Raw genomic sequence first — 12,005 nt, forward strand, 5'->3', positions numbered from 1 at the left:
GAAGTGTCCTATTTTTCCTGCAATATATTTAAAGGCAATCCCTGATGAATGGACCTATTTACTACTGATGCTTCTAGTGTGTGAGCCAGGAGTACTTCCCTGCTCTTGGGTATGGGTGCTCTGCTGGAACAAGACCCAGAGTACACCAGCCCTTTACATACCCACTGAGAGATTCAAAGGAAGCTTGGAGTTTCACAACTGGAGAGATCAGGACTGCAGAGTGTGCTGCGGATGACACTATTTCAGTAGCAACAGTGCCATTCCTGAAAGGGAGATGATTTGTTAGAAACATCTCCAGCCCTGTTTGGTTTCGCTGGATCTAAGACAGTTCCTGAGTTTCTGGCAAACTTTGGGGACTATCGTGTCCTCCCCACAGAGCAAATCACAGATGGAACTACTTGGAACTGGGAGTTTGAGTCCCTATCACTGCTTTGTGAAGTCAGTGCTCATTTTAGCTGTGATAATCGCTGAGCAGCTGAATAGTTTGGGGAACTTCCAGTTCAGAAGAATTCCTGAAAATATCTCACTTAGATTTGATTTGGACTGAAATCAAATCCAAAAAGCCCCCTCAAATTTCCATTGAACTGCAAATCTTGCTTTAGAGCCAGATCTGACTGGAAACCTTAAACTGGGTAAACCTTGGACAGGACCCTACATAGAACTGATGCAAACACAAGCTATGTCACTGAAGATAATTTGGGGTTCAGTCTTGGAAATAAATTGTCTATGCCCAACTGAGAGCATTTCCAGCGTTAAGATTATTCCCCTCACTTTCCCATTCTAAAAATGGAGAGAATACCTGTCAATCTTGAAACTGCAAAAGCTGTTTCAGCAACAAGCCTCCTCCATTAGGACACAATGTGTGGGGTGTCTCAGCCAGCAACTCCCACTCATACAACAAACACTCCTCAGGGACCTGTCGTAAGGGGTCCCTCCAAGTAGCCTGAAAGAAATCTATGGGGGGAGTGGAAAACTGCAAAGACAGATGCAACGAGGTGGAATTGGTTTGGAGTAGCACTTGGAAAACCTCCTAATAGAAAGATACGATACAGCTGCTTAAAATTATGTAATTTGTAATGAATCTTCTATAAAGAGTCTTTTATTTTTATCTCCTCTTGGGGGTGACTTACAGGTGTCAACCTTCTGTCCTGAGCTGCAGTGGTGAGTAAGTGAGGTTAACTGAGATGTGGCTATGAGCTGCCTTGAATCTGATCCTAATTGCTGCCTTATCCTGCTACTAAGTGATAAGAAGCTGTAAAGCTCCCTCGTGAAACACTGCAACAGAAGTGATGGAGATTTCAATCCAAAGCTCATTGTCCAGAACCAAAGATAGAAAAGGTGTTTAGGAATTTAAAGTATGTGGCCACAGAGTCTTCAGTTGGAATCCCTTTGAAGGGAGTGCAGTACGTGTGTATGAAAAATAGAGAAGAGAAAGCTAAGTACTCAAAATGAACAAGTATTGGGAGTATGGTCCTAACAGAAAGCCAAATGAGAAGGTCTGATGTGTCAGATGACTGGCATTGTCAGCAGAGACAGTCTCCTGCTACTCGAGTCCTATTCTGTTCAGGCAAACAGGATGGCATCAGAGAAATAGCTGACTCCTTCATCAACCAGCTTCTCCTCTTAACTGGAACAACCTGCAATGCCCAAAGTTGTGACTTGGCAGGTAAGAGGGGTTATAACACACATGCATTACTTGCTAGAATAGTTATGATGGTTTAGAAAATAGTTTCTCTCCTTTGTTCAGCATACGGATGCAGTCTGTCATCATTTGCAAATGGACAATGGCGGGGAAAAAATAAAGTACTGACACAGGCAGAAGTGAATCCTGCACACTAAAGTTAAGGAATTGGGACTAGCACAGAGGAAAGTCCCCAGTAGGAACATTTTGTTCGTGGTGCCAAGAAAAAGCATGAAAGATGATACTATTAAGCTTGGAAAATAGGAATCTCATGCCAGTGATGTTAGAACCTCAGAAATAATGTGTCAAAGATGTTGGAACATTTAGAATACAATCTTTTACTGTTTCAATGTCATCAACATGTTGTTCTCACTATTTTCTATGACAAGAGAATTTATTGAGTCAATTTGTCTTCAACATGTTAAATGTACTATGCGTAGGCGGGTAAGCTAACCTTATTTATATAATATTACAAGGGAGAATGCTAACTACGCTCACTTCTGCACTTTTGAAAACTGTATTTCTCCTAACAGAAAATACCACACATCCATTTTTCAGAGTTACAACACTCAGGGAGGTGTGAGAATACTGTTTCTTAAAAGAATGGCTTCAACAAAGAAAAGATAGAGGGGGAATCCTACCTGTGGTGTTGAAGTTACACCAAAAAATTTGTTTGGTTCTCATTATTTTGCTTAAACTGCTCTCACACCAGATATTGGTCCATCTTTCCTACAAAAATCCTCTCAGAATGAGGCCCCAAGATATCTTTTCTTGCTGACTCTGAAATCTGTCCCTTTTCTGCTTCATACATTAATCTTCTCGGCTCTGCTTCTTTACTTTTTGTGTCACTTTTCTTGATATAGAGGGAGAATTTCTCATCTTTCTCTGCCTTTACATTAATTTATTTTTGTCCTCCCTGCTTGGCGTTGATAGAATAAATGTAGTTATCTAAAACCTGTAACTGCCCTTTTTTCCCCCCTAGCAAAGGTCGGCTTGGTAGTATTTCTAGACGATTAATGAATCTTTAAGCACCTTCCTGTTTCTGAGAGGGATGCCATATGCTTGACTTTCTCCCCTTCAAGCAGAGGTGATGCAGCTGCTTTTGCTAATCATGCAAAAGGTGATATTATATGCAGAGATAGGATAACAAGCAAACTGGAGCCAAACTAGTCCAAGGGGTTCACAACTTGAGAAGCATGGTCTGGCGCCTCGTTCCTCCTCCTCCCCACTCTGCCAAATATTTCTTCAAAACATGACATTGGTTTCTTCTCTTGCTAAAATAGTGGCCCTTGCCATGCTGTATCTTTTGTCATAGATACTACAATCTGGTCTCTTTTGGCTTTATAACAGTAACCTTACTTATTCTACCTAAACCATTAGAAACCACAGTCCTTGCATGCTAGTCTCATAGTCCAGTCCCTTTTCCCCTCCCCATTTTAAATCACTGCATTGGCTTTTCACACCAAGCAGAAACAGGTTACTGTTACCTTTCAGTACCTGCCTGCTGACATATCCATCAGCTTGAACCCAGCAAACACCCTACTTTTACAAACTGGTATGGACCATCTTCTTCCCTGCTGTCTTTCCTTTAACCAAACCCATGTGCTGGATGTTGTGCCCTGCAGCCTCGCTTATCCTCATCTTTCCTTTAACCAAGCCCATGTGCTGGATGTTGTGCCCTGCAGCCTCGCTTGTCCTCGGTGTAGTCCCTCAGCTGCACTGCAGTAACCTCTCCATTCTTCTCAACTTTGCCATTCGTGATATTAAATGTTCAAAGGAAAGAATCCATTCCTTAAATATCCAAACTACCCTGGTGCTTTATAGAGATGTACGTCTTGTCATTCACTGACTATGGAGCCTAAGGAAGAGCAATCTCTGGAACTTTTTTCATGGTTGAGATGTTTGTATGGTCACTTGCCCACACGTGGGCACTTCATGTCTAAAAATACCTTCATCTAAATTACACTCTTCTCCGCAGCAGAGGCAATTGTAGGGGTTCTGGTCACTTGAATTCACTAATGTTGTAAGAATTCAGTTACTCAGTTTGGAACCCGTGCTGTCTGGCAAATTTGGTTAAAAGCTGTTAATGACTTGTTGGGGTACTCTGGGAGGGACAGATGTGCGTGTGCACACCGAGAACATGATTGCACAAGTTAAAGCCCTAGAAAGAAGCTTCAAATGTTTGTAGGCACAGTATTAATCTCAAGCTGTTTTATTGTTGCAGAGCTAGCTCTTTATCTTCTCACAGTGTCATTCCTGGTAGCGTTGTCTCACCTACTACACCTTTTCTTAGCTGGAACGCGTTCTAATATAAGCACTGCCATGATTCAGTTTACATGGGTATAAGATTATAGGTGGCATCAGGTGTTTCCCTTCCTTTTCCGTTGTTGTTAAGACCATCACCTGCTACAATAGATCTGCAAAGAAACTAGTGCATGTATCCTTTAAACATATAAAATTATTTATGTAAACTGCTTTCTAGTTTGTAGATTTGAGGCTTTTGTAACTTAGCACAAGGCAATTGAAAAAATTCTGGACCAGTGTGTATGGAGGGAGAAGCTGGATACTTCTTTTCTCAGTTTTATTGTTTTTGTTGAAAGAACAAAGAGCTCTGGTGGCAGAGGTCACATCTGTGTCTGCATTTTGTACAGTGGCAAGCACTCAACACATAGTCATTGATACACTGGCAGGCCAATTTGCAAATAGGGGTGCTTTAATAACATGTCTAAACACAGAACTCGGGCACTCTATTAAGGTCCTCCAGGGCTCACACAGTTTGAATCAATTTGGCAATAATGTTGGGCACTTTATAAAAGCAAGACTAAACAAAAAGAATTTTATTTTTTTTTTAAAAAAAAAGAAGACTCACTTGAGACATGGAAATTTGGACATTATTCAAACCACAAAACAAAATGGGTGCAGGGTAGTACCACTGGTAGCTGTTGAAATAGATCTGGAAGTTGGAAGAATCTCCTTGTAGTTTCACTGATGCAAATCCTTTCAAAGGCAAGAACTCGGTGCCCTGCAACTTTCCAAAGCTGTAGCAGGTAAAAGGATTTTAGTCATTTCTCTGAAATGGATGAAGTGACAGTGGCAAAGAAACATCTTTCCAACATCTGATTGTGTTAGGGCTTTAGCGAAAATGTAATTACACTATGAAAGCATGAACCGTAATGAGACACTGCAAAACATAACATAGGTCTGTGTACGCATTGTAACCTTGGTGGTGTTTGGATTTTACTGTGAAGGTAAAGAATTACACAACTACCTTTGTCTAAATATGGACAGTATCGAGAGAAGTATTTAAAATTCGGGGTTAAAGAAGAAAGGAAGAGGAAGGAGTTACAGTGTCCATGTAAGCTCCGTGGGGCTGGGTGTGATTCTCTCAGCATTTGCACCGTGTCCAGTTTAATAGAAGGACCCTGATTATGGATCTGGAGCAACTAGAGCTAGGAGATAAATGAATCTTCAAGACACCTAAATCACAAAGTGGTAGCATCTGAGAGAGGATGGCATTAAACATGCTGCATACATGGTACATACTAAAATTAAATCCACTAAAGGGATGCTTAGTCAGAAGATTTTACAAAGTTGGGGGCTTTGTGTACAAAATTCATATTACATTCTGTATGTATATTAGGCAATAATTTCCAGCTTCCTTCCTTGTTTATATTTTTCCTAATTACTATCCTTAATTTTGTTTCATTCCTTCCCGCAATGTTAAACCCAATAAAAGAACATCTACAAAGTGAATAGTACTTATCACTGTATCCAAATGAAAGTGTAACAAAACCTAGACCTGTTAATTCTGCAACTGTGCTGAGGCATCTGTGCTGTAGCGAGGTCAGAGCAGAAGGCTGCGAGGGAGGACTCCTGGGTCTAGTCTCGGGTCCAGCAGTAAGTGTTTCTGGATGCCATCCAGCTTCCACTCATCTTGATATTAAAACTCGCGCTGAGTTTAGTGACTTGAAACAAGTCGTGCAATCTTCTTATGCCTTGATTTACTTTGCCCGAAAAGGAACTAAACGAAGAATAAAAGAGAGTGAATTTTTTTCCCCTGCAAAAACATTTTCTAGGGGGTGGAGGAAAAAGGGGAATAAGCAAAATACTGGAACGGGCCATAATATATCTAAATAGGAGAGAAGTTGAGTGATTTGGGTTGCAACATAAAGGACTTCTAAGCAATGTTCAGATGTGCCCTTAAACCTTCTGTCTTGTAACCTAATGTATTTGAGGGGCAAACCTGAGTTCATACCCCTGATGCCTGGCTCTTGGGAAGTCAATGGATTCTCCACTTTCATGGAAAAGCCCTAACTAAAGATAATTTTGTTAAATAAAATAGGGATTTGAATATGGATCTTATTTTTTCCTTTTTCTCCAAAACTGTCCTAGCTACTAGACTGTGCAAGGGCAAACAATAGCCTCCATTTTATTCAAACAACTTTCCTTATTTCCTTATATTTCCTTTCACTTCTTTTGAAATTTTCATTTTCCAGAAATAAAACACTTCAGGTCAAACAGAATGTTTCCTTTCACTTGAAAAGGAATGTTTTCCCTTTCCCTAAAGCCAAAAGTTTTACTGTGGGTCATACTGAAACCAAAAAGTATATTGGATTCAGCTACCAAAATCATTTATTCACACAGCTCCATGGCAGGGTGTTTTTCATGGCAAATTAACAGCTGTAGTATGCTTTGGGACCTTTGGATGAAAGGGACTATAGAACTGGGAGGGATTATTAGGTATATTTAATTTGCCTTAAGTAACATGGTGGAGGAAATAATCAGTATATTAAACATACATGAAATATTTTTGGAATGTATAGTCTGTTTGAAAGGAATGAATGGTTCATGTTATTAGCTGGGAAGTGAAGTATATATAATCCACTGTGTGTGGCTGTCATCAAAGCCCTACCAGGAATGCAAGACTAAATGTGCTATTTTTACCTTCTTTTTCTTTCCTGCTTGCTTTGTGGTTTTGGCAGAACAAAAAGAGACCTAGGTAAAATGAGAAATATTGTTTTGCATTTATCATGATTGTGTTTGAGGCACTGTCTTTAGTATGAAGGCACAATAAGCTTTTCATTTGTTATTTGCATTAGAGTACAGCATAGAAGCCTAGGCTGATATTAAAACTCTGCCATCCTAGGCACTCTGTGTGCTCATGGGGAGGAACAGTCTTTGCAGCCGAAGAATTTATGATAAAATAGTCATGCCAAAGGATGAGGAGTGAACAGTGTCACGGAGGTGTAACTCTGTGTTTGCCTTGTACCTGGAACATAACAAAACCAGCGCTTGGGTTCTGGTCTGCTGCCTCCCCTGTTCCTTATTCTCTTGAAATATGCCACCTTCCTCTGGAATTAGCCTCCCAACAGCTCATGACCCCAGTAAAAGCATCATCTTTTCCATCCGCAGATTTCAGCAGAGGCAGTGGATGAGTGTGATGCATGATTCACTAGAAGGTGCACACAAAGGTACCCATGTTATTTTAACTTTGTTGTGACAGACCCTTAAAAATAAATGTATTCCTTTCATCTCCCAAACCTGACCTGGCAAGAACATTCATTTAAAGAAGCTGGTGATAAAGCCATACAAGAGATTAATCAGCCTTAAATCCATACCATTTGTAAAAGAAAATGGGGTGGCACAAGCCTAGTCTTATTTTATTTCAGTATTTTAACAACAGATGCAATGCTGCCTTTGTTATTATCCTTTATTCCTCAGACAGTGTTCCCCCTCCTAATTATTACTTGTCGTCTTTAGTAAGATTGAGAAATGGCATTCTTTGAGCTCAGGTAAATATCAAAGCAGTCTTACTCGTAATGACAGAGCTGCTTTCACTGGGGAGTGAAGTGTAATAACCTAAAAAAGGTATTTAGTATGCTTTCCAAATTAATGTATTAATTTCTTCCGAGCAGAGGTCTCCAGCCCCGCTTGAAAACAAGGGTACTTATAAATACCCACAAAGTTTGAGGGTAGTTTAGCAAATGGTAGCCAAAAAGGCGTTACGGCCACCTCCCTCAGTATAAATAGCTGGTGATGAACAAAGTTGCCCATCGTGGGCTTTGTCCCACTGCCACCCCAGGGCAGAATAGTTTGAATATAGAAATTCTATAAAGGTTTGAAAATCAAAGGTAAGTTAAAAAACAGGCTTTTTCTTTCATATCTTCCTTTCGGCAGATACTCTTTTGTTTTAGGTATGTGTTTGTTTAAAAGGAATACGGGAAGATAAGGAACTCATTCAACTCAGTGGTTTTAACATCTTGGAAAATTCTTTAGGATTGTGCTGAAAAATCAGTTTTCTGGCAACACTTCTCTCTCTGAAATACTATTTTTTTTATTTCAGGAAAGGTTCAGAACAAAAATTCCAACCAGTTTTATATAGAATACACTGGTTATTCTTTGTAGAGCCGCTTGAGATCATTAAAATCTGAGAGCAAGCATGGGTACAGGCATGTTTCACTACCTGGAGATGGAAGCATGGACTTATTCTAGCAGAGAGGTGAAGTAGGAGCCCTGAATTTTTAATCTGCCCATCTCAATGAACCTCCATGCGGTCTTGACTGCTCCAAACACATCTATATGTTTAGATGTGTGAACCTATGGATGGGAACGTATAGAGCTAAACCAGAGACAGCTCGGGAGCCCGTATTCCACCATTCTCTTCAGCATAACCATAATTAGTGCGTTCTTATTTAGGTAGAGAGAAACAGACTTTCTAAAGTGTTAAGAAATAAAGGAACATTCCCTGAAACTGAGAAATTTGCAGGCTATCACAGATATAGCAAAACCGACAGAACTGGTCGGAAATTTGCCATTTAAAAGCTACTTCCAAAAAATCTAATTTTGTTCATTAAATTAAAATCAATTTCACTTAAATCAATACTAAATGAGTGAAATTATCTTTTCCACTTTGGGCAAAAAAGGAAAAAAAAAAAAAAAGAATCCGCTTTGCAGGCTTTGTTTATCAGCCCTCCCATTTTTCTATGTATTATTCTTTTATTATTCCAAAGCTAGCTAGTAGTTTTCACAGAAATCCTCTGGTTTTTAGATTGAAGTGACAAAATGTCAGGGTTTTTTTTTTTTTCATTAAAATATAAAGAAAAATCTTTTTCAATCAGAATTTAGAAATAGCTACTCTTAATTATTTTCAAAGCAAAAGAGAAGTTCATCCCCTGTGCCGCGGTGATGACACATGGAGCGTTCGTGCTTTCTTCCTAACGCCTGGGACCAAGGTGAAAATAAGACAAATGCATAAACAAAGTCTGTTTGACTAAGACTTTTCCGCTCAAAAGTGGTTTGTGTTTGGTTTTGGTGCGTTTTTTTGTTTGTTTGGGGTTTTTTTGGGGGGGAGGGAGATGGGGAGGAGCATGTTGGATTTTTGGTTTCTTTAAAATAGGCTCTTCAAGAGCCAGGAGAGGGGCATTGGAAAGCATTTCCAAGTAACGAAAACACCCGATTTTACTCTGACCCTTAACGGGCTGGAGAAAAAGTAGAAAAACTCCTGCAAAATACAAACTCCCATCTCTTTTGGCAGCTGAGGCCGGAGGCAGAGGGCACCCTCCTCCTCCGCCGGCGGGAAGACCTCAACGGGCAGCTCGCCCTACGGGGTGCGGCGGCAGGGGAGGCCCCGTCCGCCTCACCGTGAGGATTTACAAAGAAAAAAAAAAAAACCAAAAAAACCTCAACTTCACCCCAAAACTCGAGGTAACGGGACGGCTTTTTCACGCCGCGGCCTCCCCGGCCCGGCCTGGCCTCGGGGGGCTGAGGCGAGCGTCGGGCGGCGGCGCCCCCTGGTGGCGCTCGGCGGGAGCCGCCGCGCTCCCAGGCGGCCGAGGCCGTTTAGGCGCCGGGCCGTGTCCGGCCGCCCCGCACCCTTCGCCGGCGGCCCCCGCTCTTCTCACGAAGGCGCCTTCGCGTGTGTTGTCGGCGGCAGCGGGGGAGGTGGGCCTCCGGGACAGGTGCCTCCGGGCTCGTTACGACCAACGTGAACGGGAAGGGCGACCGCGGCGGCGGCGGCCGGGCCCTGGCTGCGACCCCCGGGTGGAGGGAGCAGGCCGCGGCCCGCGGGTACGGGCTCCTTCAGGAAGCCACAGGGCACCGGCAAGGGTGGAAAACGATGCTTTCACTTGGGGCAGAGCCCGATGGGTCTCGCTGGAGTGTGCACACCTTTTCTTTAGTTTCAGGGCCCCTTGGCTCCTCACACTCGCTTTTCCCCTGCGTGGGCTGCCCGTGAGTTGGGGTTCATGAGGACTCCAGCATCAGTTGCCACAAGTCGGCCACAACTGGTGTGTTTCTCACAGCTGTGCTGCAAATCCAGAGGGCTGGAGCACCTCTCCTATGAAGACAGGCTGAGGGAGTTGGGGCTTTTCCAGCCTGGAGAAGGGAAGGCTCCAGGGCGACCTTATAGCAGCCTTTTAGTACCTAAAGGGGGCCTAAGGAGAGATGGGGAGGGACCCTTTGTCAGGGAGTGTAGCGATAAGATGAGGGGTAATGGGTTTAAACTGAAAGAGAGGAGATTTAGACTAGATATTAGGAAGAAATTCTTTCCTCTGAGGGTGGTGAGGCACTGGAACAGGTTGCCCAGAGAAGCTGTGGCTGCCCCATCCCTGGAGGTGTTCAAGACCAGGCTGGATGGGGCTTTGAGCAACCTGGTCTGGTGGGAGGTGTCCCTGCCCAGGGCAGGGGGGTGGAACTGGATGATCTTTAAGGTCCCTTCCAACTCTAACGATTCTATGATTCTGTGCTCTCCTCCCAGCTTCATTTGAGAGGTTGCAGCTCTGCATGACGGCACATTGCTGAGCCACTGCAGGGTGAATGTCCCCTGTAAGGTGCTTTCTTGGAATTTTTGTATTTGAGGCTAGTGCTGTCATATCCTCTGCTCGCTGTAGCCTGCTTCAAAGCACGTGATTGCCTGAGCACTAGTTAGCCAAAATCTGGTGGGGCTGAGAAGTTCCCCAGGTAGATCGTACATGTAGGCAAAGAAAGAAACTGAGCTGTTTTCTTCCCATCCCAAGAGGCAGAAAAGGGGATAAGTGAACTGTACTACACACAGGCTATAGCCCAAACATGTTTTTTCCCTTTCCTTTCAGGTTAACTGGAAAAACTGCCTGCCTCTAACAGTTCCCTATTGATGTGTGGCCAGTCATTTGCCCCTGTGCTCAGCTCTTACAACTGGGATACAACAGAGTGTCCTACGTGGGGATGGGGCCCTGCGAAAAGAATCACAGAATCATCTAGGCTGGAAGAGACCCTCGGGATCATCGAGTCCAGCCATCCACCCTACTCTAAAGTTCTCCCCTACACCCTATCCCCCAACACCACATCTAAACAGCCCTTAAACACAGCCAGGGATGGGGACTCAACCACCTCCCTGGGCAGCCTGTTCCAATGCCCCACCACTCTCTGTGAAGAATTGAAGAAGACCTGTAGTTTGATGGCCTTCTTCCAAATAAAGGAAGTAGATGCATCCTCTGCCTGTTTGCATCCTTCAGGTAACTATAGCATACTCAGGAGAGTGGAGGTGAGGATGGCATTGCTCAGATCCTTAGTTCTGGAAGCCTTAAACATGCACTCAAGTATTTCTGCTGAAGACTACACTGCACACAGTCGGAGTACTGGAGCACCCTACCTACTCTACCATGCTATCAAGCTCTCAATCCTTATGCCCATTTTTTTTTAATATTTGGGTGAAAATGCTAAACAGAGAGTCTGATCTGACAGCCACAAGCTGAAGAAACGTCTGTATCCAGGCAATACTCAGATATGTGGTAAGTAGGTAGGCAGAAAGATAAAAACATACATAGATTGCTCACTCAATCTGTAGATAGGTCTACAGATAGATGACCTCTTCTAGGTCATTCATTAATCACTAATGCAGCCTCAGAAGTAATGCATTAAAAAGTAAATATTTTATGGATTTTTTTTTTTAAGCTCTTGAGGATTTTGAAATAATAGGAACACCTGACTCCTTAAAAACAGTCATATTCTTTTATTTGGCAAAAGAGGCAGAATTCCTGCTTTTTAAAACTTTCCCATTTTTTTCCTTACCCACAGGTGAAAAAGTGCATAAGCAACAGAAAGCACCAAAGACCATTTTTCTTCATAATTTATCTTTTCCCATGGAAAAGGGATTTGCCTTCCTTGTTTTACTTGAAATGTGAGAGAAGGCTTGTGTTCCAAATTTTTTTTTTTTTGGTGGAGAATGGGTGAGAAGGAAGTAAATGAGAGAGCTTTCTGGTCTTCACTTACTTTGTTAAGTTTTCCTTTTTATTCCATGGAAGAAGAAAAATGGCGACAGAACATTTCTTCCCACACACTCTATTTC

At 42.6% G+C, this 12,005-nt stretch overlaps 1 protein-coding gene across 1 annotated transcript in view; it reads left to right on the forward strand.

Moving 5' to 3' along the window:
• Positions 1 to 1,467: 1,467 nt before the first annotated feature.
• Positions 1,468 to 12,005, forward strand: part of SCUBE1 (signal peptide, CUB domain, EGF-like 1) — a 266,905-nt gene continuing 256,367 nt past the window's right edge. The window contains exons 1-2 of the mRNA XM_014940071.1: positions 1,468 to 1,666; positions 9,216 to 9,748. Of these exons, the coding sequence (XP_014795557.1) occupies positions 1,468 to 1,666; positions 9,216 to 9,748 (732 nt within the window). The remainder of the gene's footprint in view (positions 1,667 to 9,215; positions 9,749 to 12,005) is intronic.

The sequence above is a fragment of the Calidris pugnax genome, unplaced genomic scaffold (genome assembly GCF_001431845.1).
Source record: "Calidris pugnax isolate Ruff unplaced genomic scaffold, ASM143184v1 scaffold36, whole genome shotgun sequence".
NCBI classification, from domain to species: domain Eukaryota; kingdom Metazoa; phylum Chordata; class Aves; order Charadriiformes; family Scolopacidae; genus Calidris; species Calidris pugnax.